Genomic DNA, 19,148 nt, shown 5'->3' on the forward strand with positions numbered 1-19,148 from the left:
GGATAGACATGTATGTTTTCTAAGCAAAAGCCACAATGTTTTTTTTGGTTATTAACATTGTTGGCTTTTATGTGAAAAACCATTCATGGAAAGAATTCCGCTTTTCCATTAATGGTTTCTTCAATGGGATTTAGCTTATAAATTACCATTCAAAAAACCACTCATGTTTTTTTGAAAAATTTTCCTGTGTATGGAAAGTTAACAAAAAACTGTGTACCACAGACAGTCGACCGATATATGACTGAAAGTCAACTGGTATACTGCCGGTTGAGGACTGTCTGCTGAGTGTCAACAGATATACCAATCAAGTATCATCCAAGTATTGACTGACATGTCGAAGCAGTATCGGCCGATACATGGTCAAGCGTCGGTGAATATGTCTACCGAAACGTTGCCCGAGACACCAGCGACATGTCAACCATATGTTGGGCGACATACATGTATCACACTGATGTGCAACTGACATAGCGAGCGACAGTCGGCCATGTGTTGGCTGATACTCAGTCGACATGTCAGCTGATTTGTTGACGGATACTTGCCTGATGGTATTGGTAGATACTCAGTCGACGGGTGCCTATTAAAGGACATATGATCACCTTGGCACTACTGAGTCCACTCCTGCTCATTAATGTTTTGTTTGAAGTAATGAAATAACGAAAATGATATGCCGTTATCCTAGATCAATATTATTATTTCCTACACAAATGCACAATGGAACAAAATGATGATATTACCTTGACACTATTATAATGAATACATACTTGCAATTTCCTGGAAGTTCCAGTCAGCATATGAATGAGGAATGCTTTAAATAGAAGAGTATATAAATAGTTTTCCAGGTGAACCCTCAACTCAATAAGAGGTTTTAAGCAAGAAATTCAGTCTAAAACAATTAAATAAGCTTAAGCTTTAACACCAGACTCAGGAATGAACAGAGTTTAAAATACGTAGTTTTAAGCTGAGATTGCGCTTGTGAGCCTCGAGTTACTTGCGTCAGATAATGAATCTAAATGACTATAGCTATGTTTGAGCCAAAATTGCAAAGTCTGAAAATTTGGCGCAAAAATTAGCTTGGTACCTCAGCAACCTCTGCCCAAGGAACTCGAGCACCCTAAGCAACCCAAGCACATCAAGCACCTCAACAAATCAAGGAAATAAAGCAAGTCGAACAAGGAAAGCACTTCAAGAAACCGAAGCAGCTCGATAACAAGACAAGCACTGTACCTGCATGTTAACCCGTAACTCTGGTAGGAATATGCATTGCAACGTATACGGTACAATATATGCCCGCATACACCACTTACCAAGCAAAAACGGCTCTGAGCCATTCTTCCCGCAATTATGGCTTCAAGTTTGGAGCATTATTTGGATCAGGTTTGAATTAGTAATGTATTCTCTCATGCTTGGTCATTGGAAGTGTGATTTCAAAAGTTGACGTGCAGTATTTTTTTTTAGGTTGAAAGAGGGCTTGTTTCAAAGAATGGAGACATTTTAGCGGTGAGATTGAAGCACATGCGAAGTTTCATTGCGTGAATCGAAGTGTAACGAACGTTAAAAGACGTAAAAGCTCAACCAACTACGCGATCGACTCATCATTCTTACTTCCGTGCAGGAGGTCACGGGGTCGAAGCCAAGCTGAGGAGCAATTGCCGTCTTACGACCCCATTTCTATGTAAACTATAGTAATATACAATGTACGTTCATGTACATGTACATGTCATTCCTGCATGGTGTTGTTGTCCATGTATTTAAAACATGCATGGACCCCATGGACCAATCGCTGTGGACCACCCCTCATTGTAAATTCCACATGTTCTAATGGGTTTTTCACTGGGTGATTAATGGGACATAGTTTTTCAGTGAGTAATTAAGTATGGCAGGTTTAGGGGTGAATTGATTCACCCCTAAACCGGCCTAAACCGGCCATACTTAGTATTTTACTCTGTCTAACACCAGACGATTTTGCTCATCAATGGGGAACCCCCCAGGAGTCAATGGGTTAAAAGCAGAAAAATTTTATGATGACAGAGAGAAGTGGCCTGTGCACTTGTGGATAATTTAAGCAGGAGCCCATGACTAGGAGTGAACATAAGCTTATGTCATGGTATTTTTACAGACCAATCTACTACCTTTTCCTCAAAAAGACAAAGGCAGGTTTGGTCCGGTGATGCTATGATGTCAGGTTAGTTTCTTATGATTGGTCATCGGGCTCCTGCTGGAGTCTCATTCGTGGGAAATTCAATCCAAGAATAAATTGCGGCCTGCAAAAACACTGAACATTGTTCGCTGCTAGTTATGGGTTACTTATTTAAGCAATTGTCTCTTCTGGGCACCTACCGGTATATCACCTATTGGTGGCCCCAAAGGGATTAGTCTATAACATGCACTTCAAATATACATTCATTTCAATCATTGAGTCCTTCACCGCAACAAATGAGCCCAACAAATTGACCTTCTCTTCATGAGCTTTTCTTCTTTCCCGTACGAAACGAGCAGATCTGTTTATAGTCTGCTACAGATCTGCTGGCACATCTGTAGCAGATCTGCAGAAAATCTACAGATGATCTACAGATTATCTGCAGATCATCTGCAGAATGTCTGCAGAATGTCTGCAGAATATCTGCAGAATGTCTGCAGAGCGTCTGCAGCGATGATCTGCAACAAGTCTGCAAATTTGCAGACGCTCTGCAGACGAAATCAGCCTATCCGGTTTAAAAAAAGCCCACAAAATGCACCAATCAAACAACGTTTATTTAAAAGACAGAGAGAGGAAGTCGGTCTGTTATTTATCAAAAGTAAACGATTAATGCTGATAGATACGCAAAATAATATCACCAGCAGGAATTTAAAGTATTTTCTTAGCGTGACATTTTCAACGCATTCCAAATGAATTAAAAAAACCCTCGAGTAGCAACCACTGCTTTCAAGAATCTAAGCCTCGCGTAGACTGCGAGCAACGAGGGAACTTGTTAGCAGGCTAGGCTTTGCATGCTTTTTTTTTTTTTTTTTCGGTTTGCTTGGCAGGTTATTTACAGAAACGAGATCGAGTAAACTAGATACTGCCCACAGTCTTTCAGAGTTCTCCATAACCACTTGTAATTTTTGCGGTGTTTGGTGTGATTCGTTACCCTCGCCGCACCGCAACACTGATACACGGCGTCTGCAGGCTGAAATTACAAGTCCGAACAGCGATTTCATGTTTTTTGATTCTTCCAGATTCAGCTGTGGGTGGCTGTTCTGCTGGAGGCGCGAGTTCGACCGACGTCTTATTTCTTGGGAAGAGACGAACAGGGTGTTGGTGGCGTAGGACCATCTTCTTGCGGCACGGCAAAACGTTTGCGGCCTGGAAATAAATGATGGAAACATTTTTTTCTTATGGACGAACAGCAAGAAACTGGCAGAATTGTGCAACCACAGTGGAAATACTGTATTAGGAATCTGCTGTGTTTTTTTTTTAAATTCTTGCTGCTAGAAGTGCGATGTTCTGTATATGCATTTTGTCCAGTCTCTGAGCATCAGACTCAGTGTACATTTACGGTATTGCTATAGTAGTCAATTTATATATATTCCGATGGGAAAACCTCCATACATGCGATAAAATGAATGAGTAATTAGATTTTGCCGGAAACAGGATCAAGGATGACATAATCTCAGACTAAAGGGCATCAAGTTTCAAAGTGATGCTCGTTGCAAAGGTGGCGCGCTTTTCGGAAATACTAGTGAAATAAATAATGTAGCTAAGGAGAAGAACGGAAGGTAACTGGAATCCTTTACCAAAGAATTAAAGAAAACTCCCTGATCGCGCACGCAGTGCGAAGAGGATACGGGTAGGTAAATTAAAAGACGAAATAAAATCTAACAAAACAGGAAGGAAAATCGTGATAAATAGCATTTACCTTCTCCAGATTGTACTGGTCTTATGGAAACAACTTCACAGTTTTCTTGCTGCCTAAGAAGACAGAGAATATCATCCTCTTGATGCTCCGGTATCTCAACAGTTAACTACAATAAAAAAGCAAAAGCAAAAACGTTTTCAGACAAGGCACAAAACGGTGAGGTAAAATGAATAACTTGACAAAAATATAATTCGGCTCAAGCATTCTTAGTCAATGATAGCCTGCGTAGCATGAGCGGTTTTGGTTGCTAAGTCATAAAGGCAGACGAGGGCAGAAATGACCGTTGTACTCACCCTCACTCGTTTTTTACCCTTGTCTTCGTCTAAAATCATCTGGAAGTCGCTAGCCGTGATCCTTGGTCTACGATGTTAACGGGTCGAGGTCTCGAATAAACCGAGTACGAGTGACAGCTCCCCCAGTCCAAGGTTCCTTATATAGGCAGAAGATGTGACGTTGACCCTCGGAACTCAGTCACTCCTTGATTATCGTGTTTATACCACAAGCGTTTTTACCGCTATCACGCAACGTTTTTACTGACAAGTTGACTATGCCTATGTTTCCAAAGGGATAAGAAAGTAACGACTCAAACTTTCAAAGCCCCAAAAACTTTTAAAAATGGAATGATTGCAGATTTTAATGATCTTATTATGAGACGGATTACGCCACTAATCAAGTTGAGCATAGTTAATCCCCGGCACTAAAATTGAAGCATGTTGAACTTCAAAGATAATGATACTTAAGAAGGGAAACTTCCTTAATTAAGGCCGTTTACACGACAGAAAAATTTGGTTCTGGACCGGTCAAAAAAGCGGTACGGACTTATAACTTTTGTAAAGGAACACTGGAGTTTCTGCAGGGCCATAGGCGCCTATGGCCCTGTGAAAACTCCAGTGTTTCTTTACAAAATTTATGGGTCCGTACCGCTTTTTTGACGAGTCCGGCCCCAAATTTTTCTGTAAACGGCCTTTTAGTGCTCATGGGTCCGTAGCTTATTGAATGTCCAGAAAAGTGATCAGATCTGAGGAGCGCCGGAGTGTTTTCGATTTCAGCGTCGGCATGACCTTCACGTCAATCACGACAACTGATAAGAAAAACATCTCATGATGTAGGCAAGAAAAATAATCACAGTACAGTAATTTAACCATCTTATTGCACTTTTTATGATTCATTCACGTGTTGACTTCAACTTTCGTACAGTTGTTCTATCAACACTGATATGTCGATCAATCAAATGTTTTTCCCTGAGCGTTTGGAACTGAGAATTTAACACCAATGCACCCTGCAGTACTGCTCTTAAATTCTATTGAAAGAATGTGTCAGGTATGGGTGCCTAATTGCTATATAATAAGGATAAATTAAGGTCGAAAGAGTATTTATCCTTTCATTTCAGTGTTCAATCGACGTAACATTTGATTTACTAACACGTTGTATGTAAGTGGCTGACCATTTAAATTTTCGACTATCGTTTTATCTGTACAATCGAACTATTTTATTTATCTCAAAACACACCAGTAATGACTAATCCAACTAAGGTTTATACCGAAGTCACGATACAATGATGATCTATCGATCCGGTTTTTGGGCTTCAACGTGTTGCAGATCATCTGCAGACGCTGCAGATAATCTGCAGATCTGTTGTTAGTCTGTTTTTCGTCTGCAGTCTTAACATCACGAAGTGTATTCAAGCTCAGCGTCTGCAGTAGACTGAAAACAGACTCTGCAGACGATAAATTAGTCTGCAGATGATCTGTTTTTGTCAAAACAGATCTGTTGCAGATCTGCTGCAGATCTGCTCGTTTCGTACGGGTTTCTCTGTATTTTAACACCCTTTTAGTGCTGAGGCCATTTTTATAGTCTCTCTGTGCATCAATGCAAGCATTTTAGCAATTTTAAATGCTAAAAAAATATGTAAATGGTTTGTTTATAGCGGACGTGCGGTTAGCTATCCAGCTAGTTCACTGACACCCCACTTTTAGTAATAAGAAAGAAACAATTCAAACTTACAGGAACATGATCAAGAACCCCAACTGGCAGGAGGTAACCAGTTGGCTATTTAAAAAGCATGGTAGAGTTGAATCCGGGTCAACCGGAAACAAATCCAAACCAGAGGTTAGAGCGGGATTTGAACCCAGGGAAACCAAATGCAAACCCAATGCCCTAACCACTGGGCCCACGTCTCACCTCCCTTATAGCTTTTGTCTCATTGGTTAAAGTGCCCTTGTGAAAAAAAATCAATTCTTATTTTTCTTTGGATTTCAAAACTACCCTACTGTATCTTAACTAAACACTAAGCAACCAAAGTTTTAATCCTTGATTTCAAAAAGACACCTGTTTATTTTAACTGGAATTTTCCTTTTATTTTATGGTGCGTCATTGCTAACTTTAAGATCTTGAGAGAGCTGGATTGAGGAGAAATGATGTGAAAAGCTCACTAGTTTAAGAATGCAATGCTTGTGTACGCCACAGAATTAATACCCACCACAGGAGTTTTGGGCTTCCAGACTTTTAAACTCGCGTTTTGCATATATAACAAGCTGCTTTCACATGTTGAAATTTTAAGCTAGTGGTGAGCCCTTGAAGTCACTTTTCCCTGGATCCAACCTTCTGAGGTCCAATCGGTCAGTTTTGAACATGAGTAATGGCGGGCCATGAAATGAAAGCTGAAATTTTTTGCCAGTCAGGTGTTAAGCAAACACACTTTGAAAATCTGACGAAAAAAAGGAAGTGAGTTTTTTTTTTTAATCACAGCTAGGAGCACTTTAAAAAATTGTGCATGTGTATGTCTTACCTTGATCTTGAACATGAAAATGACCATTGAATAGTCTAAACCTCATTGGCTTTGACTGCTACTTGTTTTTTTATCACCAAGGGCGTTAAGGAGAATTTATTGATGTGAATGATATTGTCAGTAAAAATCGTGAATATTTTCATCGAAGCCTTTGCAGAACATTGATCAAACAAACATCTGTGTGCTCAATGTTCATTCAAATCAGTATGCTATCCTAAATAATGTAATAATGATTTTGTAAATGTTGCAGGAACTGTTTTCCTTTCACCATCCTCATGTAGCAAGCTCAAGGCTCTGGGTGAGCTAAGTTCACAATGTGTTTTATGTAACCAAAAGGCCATAACCAGAAGTATTGACGTTTAATTCTCCAAACTGTTTAGTGCTGAAGTAGACAAGGTCACACACTACTTTTAGTCTTTTATTATATGGGCTCCAAATGGTACAAAACAATGGAAGGTATAAACTGCAGGTTGCAGGTCATTGTTTCACCATTGCTGAAAGAACCCAAAATTATCTTTACCAATGCTAACATTAAAAAATAATGTTTAAGCCTAAGGTTAGCATTTTTGTGAAAGTTTGGGTTGTTTTAGTTATGGTAGTTAATTGGAAAATGGATAATTTTTATTGTTTGTTTGCATGGCTGCTTGGATATGTACTGTATTGAATCGTTTCTTGTGTGATAATGTAGTTTCTCACATATGCAAGCAATTTGTTGTAAAAAAAAAAACCTAACTAAATATATGTAGTAAATATGGGTAATTTATACTGTTACCTTTCTTATATCAAGGTTTAGATATAATAATATTATTAAAGTTGATAGTTCAGAACTCTTAGACAGCTCTGAAAAGCTGAGAATTTGTTTCACAATAATTCAAATTCAATTGCTTCCATGTCTTGTATCTGAATCAAATTTTCAATCAAATACAGGGTAATTTGCTCCCTAGCTAAATGTATTTGTAAGCTGTGATGGTGATGTACTGTACTTATACTCACCTTGCAGTTACCAGATGCCCAGGTAGAATGTGAGAAGTGGTTCGAACAACCGTACGATGAGATGACTGCAGCCCACTTAAGGTAAAAGAGGTTTAAAATATAAAATTAATGGGAGAAGTGTTGGATTAGTGGTTCCAGCACTTTCCTTTGACTATTGTTTGGTGGATTCTATTCACTGACGTGGCTTCGTGTGGGTTCTTTTGGTCCTCTACTCAAGGGGTTTTAGTCTGCATGGTTACTCCGTCCATTGTTCCAATCTCACCAAAGACTGAGATTTCAATCTGCTTTAAGTTGCTATGATTTGTCCTCTCTCTTCAGAGAGAAGACCAGTTGTGCGAAGCAATTATGTCAACAGCTTTAGCTTTGAAGGAAAAAACTGTATTACATTATATGGGCAGTATGCTACATCTGGATGCCAGATCTGAATTTAAACCCTGAGCTAGGCAGTGCAGCCATACCTAGCCATGTCTGCATAATTACCAAAAAACAAAATAAAATTAAAGAAAATGTTGTCCTTCAAATAGCTTCTATAGATTCTTGTATAGTCCTATTGTCTGTATCTGTGTGTTGTTGTTTGTGACTCTCTAGCATAAGACCTTGAAGGATCTTGCAAATTACCACACAAAATGAATTTCTGCATTCAGCTCAGCACCTCCCTACTGCATGCGTCCTTCCAGTAGCTTCTTTGTGTCACTTCTGAGTCCCTTTGAATACCTCCTCAGGACATCCATTATGATGTTAACTTGGTCAATCTGATAGCTTTGTTATTGCTTCTTGAGTTCCCAGCATAAGGGGGCATTTGCTGATTTTCGGCCCAGGGACAGTTAATCTCCAGCATAGTGATTGTCTTGTTCTGCTAGTCAATGATCCTAAGGTCTCCTCTGTTGGTGTGCACTTCTTGTGTGGTAGGCGTACACTGGTACATCCCAATATGCCACTGCCTGATTGTTTTCGTAGAGTGGCTTTGGTTGTATGGAGGAGTACCAAGATGGGATAGTCTTTATAAATTGCTGGTCTTCTAGGCGCTCAAAAAAAGGAATCCTTAGTGCTGCATTATGGCTCTCAAGGTATTAATTTTAGTTTATGCAAGCTCACTGCAGCCATATTTAGCATGTGTGCTACTGACTCCACTACTTTGTTGCCCATGGCTTTATTTTTCAAACAAATAGGTGGAACCTTGTCAATTTAAAAAATCTCATGCTGCCTTTTAGAAGCAAAATATTGACTGATTAACATAGCATGTGTGTTTTATGTTGCTGAAATTGGACTTTTAGCTAGTTAGGGGCACTTTAATGTACAATCCATCTTGTTTATATTGGATAAACTATGGGTTCACAGCACAAAAAAAGTATGTTTGCCCAATGGGTTATTTTGATTTCCTGGATTTACTCAGTACGACCTGTTTGTATATTCTTTAAAAACATGTACTTTATGTGTATTCTCAGGGCAGTTTGGGCTGTAGCTAATGCTGATTATGTGGAAGCACGTGCAGCCCAGTCAGTTGTTGTTCAATATCCTTTCATAAAGTAAAACATAATGTGTTGCACAAAGGAGATGAGGTAAGATTAATGTGATCATTGTGCAAACCTTTTTTTATAAGCCCAATGTAATTCCAGGTAGAAACCAAAATATGGAGAAAATCCCATCATCTGATTCAGATGCAAAACTCTACCTGGAAATTCTTATAAAGTTGGGAGTTTAAATCAGCTAGGGTTAAAATTAATTCTGTCGGCCGACTGTTGGCCGATTTTGCCACAAACACAGACTACCAGTCGGTCGACAGTCGGTCGACAGTCGGCTGACAGTGGGTGTCGGTAAACTTAGTTTGAAAACAAATGGCTCTATTTGGAGCCACCAAATAAAACAAAGCACTGACCAGCACTTAATTTTGAGCAGATTTAAAGAATCAGACTGGAGGGTATACTTCTGTAGGGATTAATTCAAGTTGGCAGCTTCAGAAATTGTGTACATGTCAAGTTATGTAATTGAAGTGTAGTGGTGGTGTTCTCGACAGGCTGATCCTTTTTGATAGTTATCCACATTTATTGAAAAAGAAAATAACATGAAAAGATAAAAATAATAGCACTTGGAAATCAACTTTAGAATGATTAATTACCACCTTGAAACTTTACCTGTACTAGTCTAGATGTCAGAATTTTAAGGGCAGAAAAGTAAGATTGTATAGTGGAGTACCAGTAATTTGTTCTAGCTATAATTATTTCTTTTTTGCAAGTTTTTTGTCTTAACAAGTGAAACATCTTTCACCCGTGCTTTCCAGAGTCAGAAAGATGAAAACTGGTATGTTCATACAATGGAAAAAATTGTCTATTACTTTTTGTCATTGTTACAAAATTTTTCTCTTTTGAGTGTTGTCATGCAAAATATCTTATTTAAAACTAACTTAAGGTAAATGACCTTATTTTTACGAGCCTCAGGGTAACATGTGACAGTCAAAATTGTGGCCCTCGGTTCACACCTTTTACCTCCCCTTCCTCCGTCAATGCTCCATTTTACGGTATTCAAAGCTACAGCTACATGGAATAGAGGAAAGTCGAAACACGTCGATCAAATGACGGGGTCGAACTGACAATGCCCTGAGTACATACTGTAGTTGTAACATCAAATTGCCAAACTTTTCAGCAGAGTAAGAAACGAGAGTCAAATTTACTGACTCCATCATCAGGCATAACAAGAGAATTCTAGCTTGTATCGTTTAATTGATTTTGATGCTATGGATGTGTAATGTAAAGAGATTAGTGTAGAGGATTAAAAGAGAACTGGGTAATTTTTTTATGTATGTTTAACTTATTTTTCATTTGTTCGATCTGCCAGGGCTTTGCCACTTTTGAATGTGGTTACTCTAGATTTGAGATTATTTGCAATGAAGGTACATGTTATTTTTGATGCAACAGGGGAATTGCTGTGTAAATAATAGTTATTGTTTGTCTCCAGTGTTTGAAACCTCTTAAGCTTCCCTTGTACTATATGTATTCATGAACAAAGGTGATTGCAAGGCAATGAATCAGAATGTGCTGAAAAAGTTGATTTCTGGTTTTGTAATCATCATGTTGACATTTAATTGATGTACCGGGTAATTGCCGGTTAAAACACGGTCGATTTTTCATTCCTTGAAAAAGCCTTAATAATAATCTGATTCCCTTTCCAATGATAACAGCTAGCCCATGGATATTTACATACCGGTATAATGCCTTTTTTGCATGGTTTGCAAATGATTGAAAAATGGTCTTATTTTGTGTAACCACTTTAGTAAAAACTTATAATGCCCATAATTTGCAACTTTCTACAGTTGTTTAGTTTGATCTCAGCCATACCAAGTCAGTGGGAGATAATTCTAAAAAGGAATGATCGCTGTTGGTACTTTAAAAATGCAAGTTATTAAAAATCAACAGGCTTTGAAAATCATGGAATTGAACACATGAAACGTACTTTTTAAAACCCTTGACATTGATCAAGTATCAATCCAAATTAAAAACTACAATGTACCTGTAATAACAACAAAATTTTCTTAATGAATAGGCTGACAAACAACTTGTTGAAAGTGGACAAGGAAAACCAGGAGAGATGCTGGAGAAAGCAGCAGAAGTCATGATGGGATGCTTCAGAGTTTGTGCCAGTGACAGGTTAATATTGAGCTTTGCTCAAGGGGAGCTTTCCATTCAACACTTATTCTTTTTTTTGATTCTCTGAAATTCCATAAACGTGACTCAAGCGACCATGCAACTGCTTTCAACAGTTTTCAGATACTGTATGTCCCCCAGGTCACAAATACTGAGACAGGACACTTTGTTGTGGATGTCATAATTGTGCGTGCATCTAATTGCCTTTATTTATGGACACAAGTGAAAGTTTTAGAGCAAACAGGGAGATTCACATGTGTCTGTCTTGAACACAATACAGTGAGGTAAACAAGTTGGTCAAAGTGAAAGAGATTGGAGACCTTTTGGTCTGACTGGTTAAACTGGACTTCTTCCTGGGGCCCGTTTCTCAAAAGTTCCGAAAAGCCATTTGTGAAACTGTCAACCACTTGTTCTGGAAAGCTGATCTTTTAACATGATTTAAAGGTAACAAAAAGCAAAATGGCTGTGAAGTTTGACAACTTAAATCCTTTCCGTTCTTGAGATACAAAGGGAATTGTGACACCCGAAAATGGCCCGCAAAGTTTCGGGACTTTCGAGAAACAGGCCCAAAATAACAGATGTCCAGAAATTATGCACGTAATTAGATGCGCAAAGATTTCAATAAGAGTCGCAAAGTTTCCCTAATATTAGTAGAGCACGGGTGATAATTGCCTATATACATGTAAGCTTTAGATATAATTGACTCTTTGCATTGGAGGCAACAAAATCAAAATGTACATGTATGCTTTATGACCTTTTTGACAGTCGCTCTTCCCTTGATGTATCCAAGAAGTGGGGCATGCTGGCACTTGTCAATCATTTGTTCAAGATTTACTTCAAGGTACACTGTTCTTATCACATTTTGAAAAGAAAGGGGAAGAAGCTCTTGGTGATTGAAATATTCTTTAATATGCCAGAAGAAAATAACGATTTTTTAAACGTGGCTTATAGTGTGAAGATCTTTGCAGTGATAAATGGCCAATATAACGTGAAAGGGAAGGTTGAAAAATATTAATTATGTTATCACATTTTAATGTGGTTATTTTTGCAGATAAATAAGCTTCACTTATGTAAGCCTCTCATCCGAGCAATCGATAGTGCACCCATTAAAGATCAGTTTAAGCTGGCTCATCTAGTCACGTACAGGTACAGTAGGTCTACACCTTAGTGGGTGCAATTCATTTCGTATGCAAAAGGTTCTTTTAAAGTGCTTTTAGCTTTGTAAAGTAGTTTGATCCTGGAGGGTCTTCTTTCATTTTACCAATTTTATTACAGAGCTGAAAACAAAATATGATGAAATCTCCCGGGAAAATCTCCTATATAAGTGCAAACTTTCAAGTTAAAGTTGCTAATAACAACAATTGTTCTTGCTTCCTTGTGCTAGGTATTTTGTCGGAAGAAAAGCTATGTTTGACAGTGATTTCAAAGCTGGTAAGTTTTTAGATTTGATGCACTTCTTTCATAAGACTTGTTACATGGAACAGCCATGTTCTGTACCATGAAACAACTGAGTGCATTGCTGCTCTATCCTCCTTGATTTTTTCTTGCAACTTGTGTTGTATTAATGACAAAGCCGAAAGAAGATTGTCCTGCCCCAGTCTTGTAAAACCCATGCCACTTGTGCATGTTTTGTTGAAAACTGGAGAACCTGTTATCAGACTAGGTCAATTTCCCCTCGCTGAAATGACGGTTCAGGATGCCTTTTTGAAAAGGAAAGAGTTCTGAAGAAACGGGTCATTCTACTATAAGGAGATGATCTGTGGTAAATGCACAAGGAATATGTGCATAGATTGAAGAGAGATGTTGCTGTAGAGGCATATCGTGGACATCACTTGGTCAGTGAATATCAATAATGAAGAGGTACTGAAATACACTGGGAAAGACCATTTGATTGTAAATATCAAAAAGAGCTGAAAGTATGTAACCAATGCCTCATATAAACTTGTCTCATAATGGCATAGCAGGGAACACTGCAAGACAAGTTCCGTGAAAATTGATGTCTGTGTCCTGACTTAACACTTGTACTTACATTCTTTTCAGCGGATGAATACTTAACGTTTGCATTTGAACGCTGTAATATATCATCAAGCAAAAATAAAAGGTAATCTATGCCCCAGACAAAAAAACAAAACAAAACAAAACGACAGCTCTATCATTAATAGTTAGTTGTAAGGCGGGGAACTTGTGAAAGCTAGCTCATTATAAACTAGTTTAAAGTCTGCCTTGTTTACAACGACTTATGAATTAAACAACTTAAGCATTAAGCTTCCTTTTCTTATTTATTTCTGCTGCCTTTTGCATGTTTAGTGTCTTGCTCTGCTTACTTTTTTATCTTAGCTTATAATTCAATCTGATTTCACCGCTCTTGCATTTCATTTATATTCCTAAGTTAGGAAGGGAGCTCATAGTATTAAGCCCCTATGGTTCCCTTTGAGCTTCCTCGCCAGGATAAAAAAAAATCTTCTCTTTTATTTTGTGTAATAAATGTGTTACTTTAAATCCTTTAACTTTTACATATACATGTTTATGTGCAATGTATTAAATTTTTTTTTTTTCCTCTGGCAAATGAATAAATAAATAAATAAAATAAAAATAAATATAAGGGACTGAATTGCTTTTTGATGGAGAACTTTGTAATTTGGTTCATACCGAGTGACGACCGGCAAGAGGGACTTTAAGATCTACTACGGCGACGGCTACGAAGACTCAGAAGACATCTCTTCAAAATGTAACTTTGCGCAATCCTAAAGGCGCTGTTACACTGTGAAAATTTTCGTGCAACTTGTCTCGCAATGCTGTTGCGAGACAAGTTGCAGGAATCATTGAAAGTGTAACATACCGTGCAACGGCCAAAAAGGCTGCGAGACCAGTTGCAGAAACCGGCATTGCAGAAAGTAACGGTTGCAACGAGTTTTTTAAGCATTGCGCAGTGTAACATCTGTCCTGCAACTTGCATCGCCACGGTTTGCGGCACCAGCCAATGAAAATGTTCGTTGAACCTCATGAAACATTGCTCAGTGTAACACCCGTAAGGAAAGGAAAGGAAATGAACTTTATTTAAGTGTCTGGTCGTCCCAGCGCTGGAGCAGCAATTGGAAACACTGTAAACTGAAGTTAACAATTATCTCAAATCAAGTCAAATGTTGGTTTTTGAGGAGAGGGCCTGAAAACCGGAGCTGGGGCTCGTTTCTCGAAAGTCCCAAAAACTTTTCGGGCCCGAAAAGCCATTTGTGAAACTGCCAACCGCTTTTTTTGGAAAGCCGATCTTTTAACATGTTTTCAAGGTAACAAAAAGAAAAATGACCTTTAAGTTTGACGACTTAAACCGTCTCCGTTCTTGAGATCCAAAGGGAATTGTGACACCCGAAAATGGCCCGTAAAGTTTCGGGACCTTCGAGAACGGGCCCCAGGGGTCCATTTCTCGAAAGTCCCGAAACGTTTTGGGCCTTTCTCGGGTGTCACAATTCCCTCTGTATCTCAAGAACGGAGAGGATTTAAGTCGTCAAACTTCACAGTTATTTTGCTACTTGGTATCTTGAAAACATCTTAAATATCGGCTTTCCAAAAGTAACCGGGTGGCAGTTTCACACACGGCTTTCCGGGCCCGAAAAGGTTTCGGGTCTTTCGAGAAATGGGCCCCAGTTTTGCAAAGGGCGGATAACTTTACCCAGTGGTGGATAAGTCAATATCCAGAGTATAAGGTATACTGGTACTCTGCATGGGCCAAAATTTCTTACTCACCTTTTAACTAAATGTTTTTACTGTGTGCATATTCACAATAATGGTTTAGTAACATATTGTTTGAAATATATGAAGAAAAGAGAGAAGTCATTTCTTGATCTTTGAAGCGCTTGAAACAACAAGACGTTTCCCAAATTCAGCAATAGTGGCCAACATTAATTTTTGTAATAGCCATTCAGTTTGAGCTTGGAATCTGTCTCCTGCACTAGCTAGGGTTGAGTGCAAAACATTTTCTTTGTAGGTGTACCCGGACAGAGCGTGTAAAAGAACAGTTCTCTCTTTAACGGTGAAGTGTTACAACAGTGGTAACCAGTGTGATTGGACGGGAGATCTCCTTAATCTACCTGTAAGTGTTAAACTACCATGCTGTTCAGACTCCTAATGATCATTGTAGTAGCACTCAGGAACAACATACCTCGACAGACATTGATTGTTTTGGCAAGTCAAGTCTTGCATGTATAAAGTATGATTATTATTATTATTATTATTATTATTATTATTATTATTATTATTATTATTTTATTTTTTTTTAAATTTGAGTTCAAGCCAGGTACTTTGATTTTAGACAATAATATTTTTTACCACAATGATTGCTTGTAATCCTGCAATCTGATTGGGTAATTTGCTGTTGTTGATAAGAGTCTACACAACGTTCCTCATGTCAATTTGTCACGCAATGTAATAGCCAATCAGGAACACCCATTTTGGGAAATAAATTAATCATATTGTGAGAAAGTTATAGACAATGCTTGCCCTTTCTTTGTGTCATGATTTAGGTCACGCTCTGAAATAAACACTTTTTTGACATTGAATATTGTGATAAAAAACAAATGGAAAGTGGTTCAGCGTTGTCTGTACTCTTATCGACAACTATACTCGTCATCACATTGGTCAAAATTTGTTGTGGACTCACTCAGCTGCACCTCGTGAGTCCACAACATTTTGACCACTGTGATGATAAATATCGTTGTCGATAAGATTACAGGCAATGCTAAACCACTTTTGATTTCTTTAAGTGATTGGGCAGTAGAAACTGCATTGGTTATCTCTCACATAGGCCACGACGTCAATAAGATTGAATGTAGTGACTGGTGCATTTCAATCCTTAATTGCAACAAAGAAAAGTGATTGGTTGTTTCTATATCCTTGTTGATAATACTCACCTAATTCTCTCTTTTCTATAGTGGAGCTTCTTAACTAGCAACATTATTGTTTATCTTTAGTCTAGCAAAGGGACTTTGATTTGAAAGTTTTAACAAGCATGTTTCTCACAGCCCATTGGTAAAAGATGTTTTAAAAGAAAAAAAAAAGGACTTGTTCAGTGGCCCTTTTTAGATTTCACAACATTTGCAAATTGCAAGCATATTTAGCTGAATGGCAAATAATTGTAAATTTGCACCCAATGCAGAGAAGCATGCAGTAAATATTTATATTTTTGCTGTTTTGGTTTTGCCATGTATTTTTTTAATTTCATCCTTAATATTACGATGTCGTGCCTTGTGTTGTGTTTCATCTAGTTATGATGCACTTTCCTGTAGGAAATCACCTTTGGCTAAAACAAAGCAACAGTGCTATTTTGTAAAAAAGTGTTTTTAGAGTCTGTGGCGAAATGTCTTGCAGGATATATATATATGAGTTCGTAAACTTATGACATGCAATGGATATTCATGGTCATTTTAGTCAAAATTGAAGCAACTGTTATTAATTTTTCAAACATATTTACGCAGAGAGCAAACTTTAAATCAATGTAAAAAATGGGAAATGATTTGTTATCCTTAACCTTTGTTTCTTTTTCTTTCTTTCCTTTTCTTCTCTTAATTTGTTTGTTTGTGCTTATGTTTCGTATTGTAGATAGTAACTTATTATACAAATGCCAATAGTATTGTAAATAGTAATGTTTAATAAAAATATAATAAAGTAAAAAATAAAAATAATAAACAAAGATCCAAAAAGTTATTAATTTTTCCAGAACCATCTTGAGAACTGTAGATGAGTTCCCATTAAGTGCATCAACAATTGCGGAAGAACAGATATTCCAAGAGATCAGGTAATCACCAAATTCTGCGGTTTTGTCCTTTTGGATTCACCAACCATTACGTTGCCTGTAACCCTCGTTGTGCTCTTGCTGTTCCTGGCTCAAGGAGTTTGAAACTATTGTTCAAAACCATTCTCCAGGAGACTATTCAATAATTATTGATTTTGATAACGCTCTCTGATTTATCTGTCAACTAGTGCTATAGACCCATGATACGACTAGAACGTAGTCTCTACCTTTTTTCTGGGGTTCTGATCTGGTCTTCATTTCCGGTTTGCGTCAGTTTCTTTGGCTTCTTATTTTGTAGATGTCAGCACATGTGGATGTTGATGGGGATTGCCCTTTAGCAATTGTACCATGTCAGTACACTGATATGGGGTGTAAATTTAAGGTGAGAAATTGGTTTCACCAAGTGTTGTCAATTTAGCCGATTTACATGCTGTCTCTGATTACGTCACAAATGCACGACTTAACTTTAATTTTACGCGCGAAATAGCAATCTGGCCTCAGTTGTTCTGAAAACCTTTGATAACTTTATCCGGTGGATAACTATCTTTCAGTTTCAATCTCTGCAAAGATTTCAGCATTTGCCCTCGTATTGTGAATATGAACACAGTAAGAACATTTAGTTAAATGGTGAGTAAGAAATTTTGGCCCACGTTTAATGCGGAGTACCAGTATACCTTATACTCTGGATATTGACTTATCCACCACTGGCTAAAGTTATCCGCCCTTTGCAAAACTGGGGCCCATTTCTCGAAAGACCCTAAACCTTTTCGGGCCCGGAAAGCCATGTGTGAAACTGCCACCCTGTAGTTTTGGAAAGCCGATATTTTAAGATGTTTTCAAGATACCAAGTAGCAAAATAACTGTGAAGTTTGACGACTTAAATCCACTCCGTTCTTGAGATACAAAGGGGATTGTGACACCCGAGAAAGGCCCAAAAAGTTTCGGGACTTTCGAGAAATGGACCCCTGGGGCCCGTTTCTCGAAGGTCCCGAAACTTAAAGGGCCATTTTCGGGTGTCACAATTCCCTTTGTATCCTAAGAACGGAGAGGATTTAAGTCGTCAAACTTCACAGTAATTTTTCTTTTTGTTACCTTGAAAACATATCAAATGATCGGCTTTCCAAAGCAAACGGTTGCCAGTTTCACAAATGGCTTTTCGGGCCCGAAAAGTTATCGGACTTTCGAGAAACGAGCCACAGGCCCCAGTGGATAAGTCAATTGGTTTTGCTAGTGTTTAGAGCAGTTTTCAATTGAGTTTCGTAAAACCAAAACCAAAGTAATTACTTTGGCCAATCAAAAAGGTCGGAGACAATCCAGTTAACCAATCAAAACTCGAAGTAATTGCACGTAGCCGACACAAAGCGCGGGAAAATGTGCACTCGCAAGCCACGATTGGTTTTTGTTTCACTTCTGATTGGTTGAGAAAGTGGCGCAAGAGCTTTGAACCAATCACTGAGTGAAGTAATCATAAACCAAAGTAATTCACTAATTACTTCCGACACTCAATTGAAAACCACTCTATCCACTGGATAGTGTTATACACCTTTCGAACAACCGAGGCCCTGATCTGTAAAAACGATTTTTCAAACTTGGGCTCATAGTTGTTTTTATCCTATTCATCGTATCTTCTCGTTTTAATTTTGCTAAATGGCTTTAAACATGGAAGGAGAAACGAGATGGACAAACATGTCCAAGAGAATATGCAGATTCACTTGGATCTGGCCCATCTGAGAATAAGAGAACTTGAACAGAGGCAAGAATATGTGTGCACAAATGGCAAATTTTTGTGGAAAATCTCCAGCTATTTGCAACTGTTTCAACAGTCTGCCACCAAGAAGGAAAAAGAAAAACTCTGTAGCCCACCATTTTACACTGGACAGTATGGTTACAAGTTGCGGGCAGAAGCTTTCTTGAATGGCCTCGGGCAAGGAAAAGGAACTCATCTTTCACTATACGGGTTATAATGAAAGGCGAATATGATGCCATTCTCCCGTGGCCATTTCAGCAACGAGTTGACTTTGTTCTTATTGATCAAGATGACGAAATTG

At 38.3% G+C, this 19,148-nt stretch overlaps 1 protein-coding gene, 1 long non-coding RNA gene and 1 pseudogene across 2 annotated transcripts; 2 read left to right on the forward strand and 1 right to left on the reverse strand.

The window, feature by feature from the left end:
• Positions 1-2,558: 2,558 nt before the first annotated feature.
• LOC138029950 (uncharacterized) lies at positions 2,559-4,202 on the reverse strand. Its single transcript, XR_011127985.1, has 3 exons — positions 4,190-4,202; positions 3,897-4,002; positions 2,559-3,343 (listed from the first exon to the last, which is right to left on the reverse strand). It is a non-coding gene; the product is annotated as an uncharacterized lncRNA (long non-coding RNA).
• Positions 4,203-5,906: 1,704 nt separating this feature from the next.
• LOC138030357 (PCI domain-containing protein 2-like) lies at positions 5,907-13,420 on the forward strand. Its single transcript, XM_068878280.1, has 11 exons — positions 5,907-6,005; positions 6,935-6,982; positions 7,685-7,758; positions 9,123-9,188; positions 9,934-9,975; positions 10,510-10,564; positions 11,215-11,318; positions 12,081-12,156; positions 12,367-12,461; positions 12,700-12,746; positions 13,356-13,420. The coding sequence occupies exons 1-11, from the start codon at positions 5,907-5,909 to the stop codon at positions 13,418-13,420; spliced, it is 771 nt and encodes a 256-aa protein (XP_068734381.1).
• Positions 13,421-15,294: 1,874 nt separating this feature from the next.
• LOC138028678 (TNF receptor-associated factor 1-like) overlaps positions 15,295-19,148 on the forward strand; it is a 29,013-nt pseudogene continuing 25,159 nt past the window's right edge.

Source organism: Montipora capricornis, chromosome 13, assembly GCF_036669925.1.
Source record: "Montipora capricornis isolate CH-2021 chromosome 13, ASM3666992v2, whole genome shotgun sequence".
Taxonomy (NCBI): domain Eukaryota; kingdom Metazoa; phylum Cnidaria; class Anthozoa; order Scleractinia; family Acroporidae; genus Montipora; species Montipora capricornis.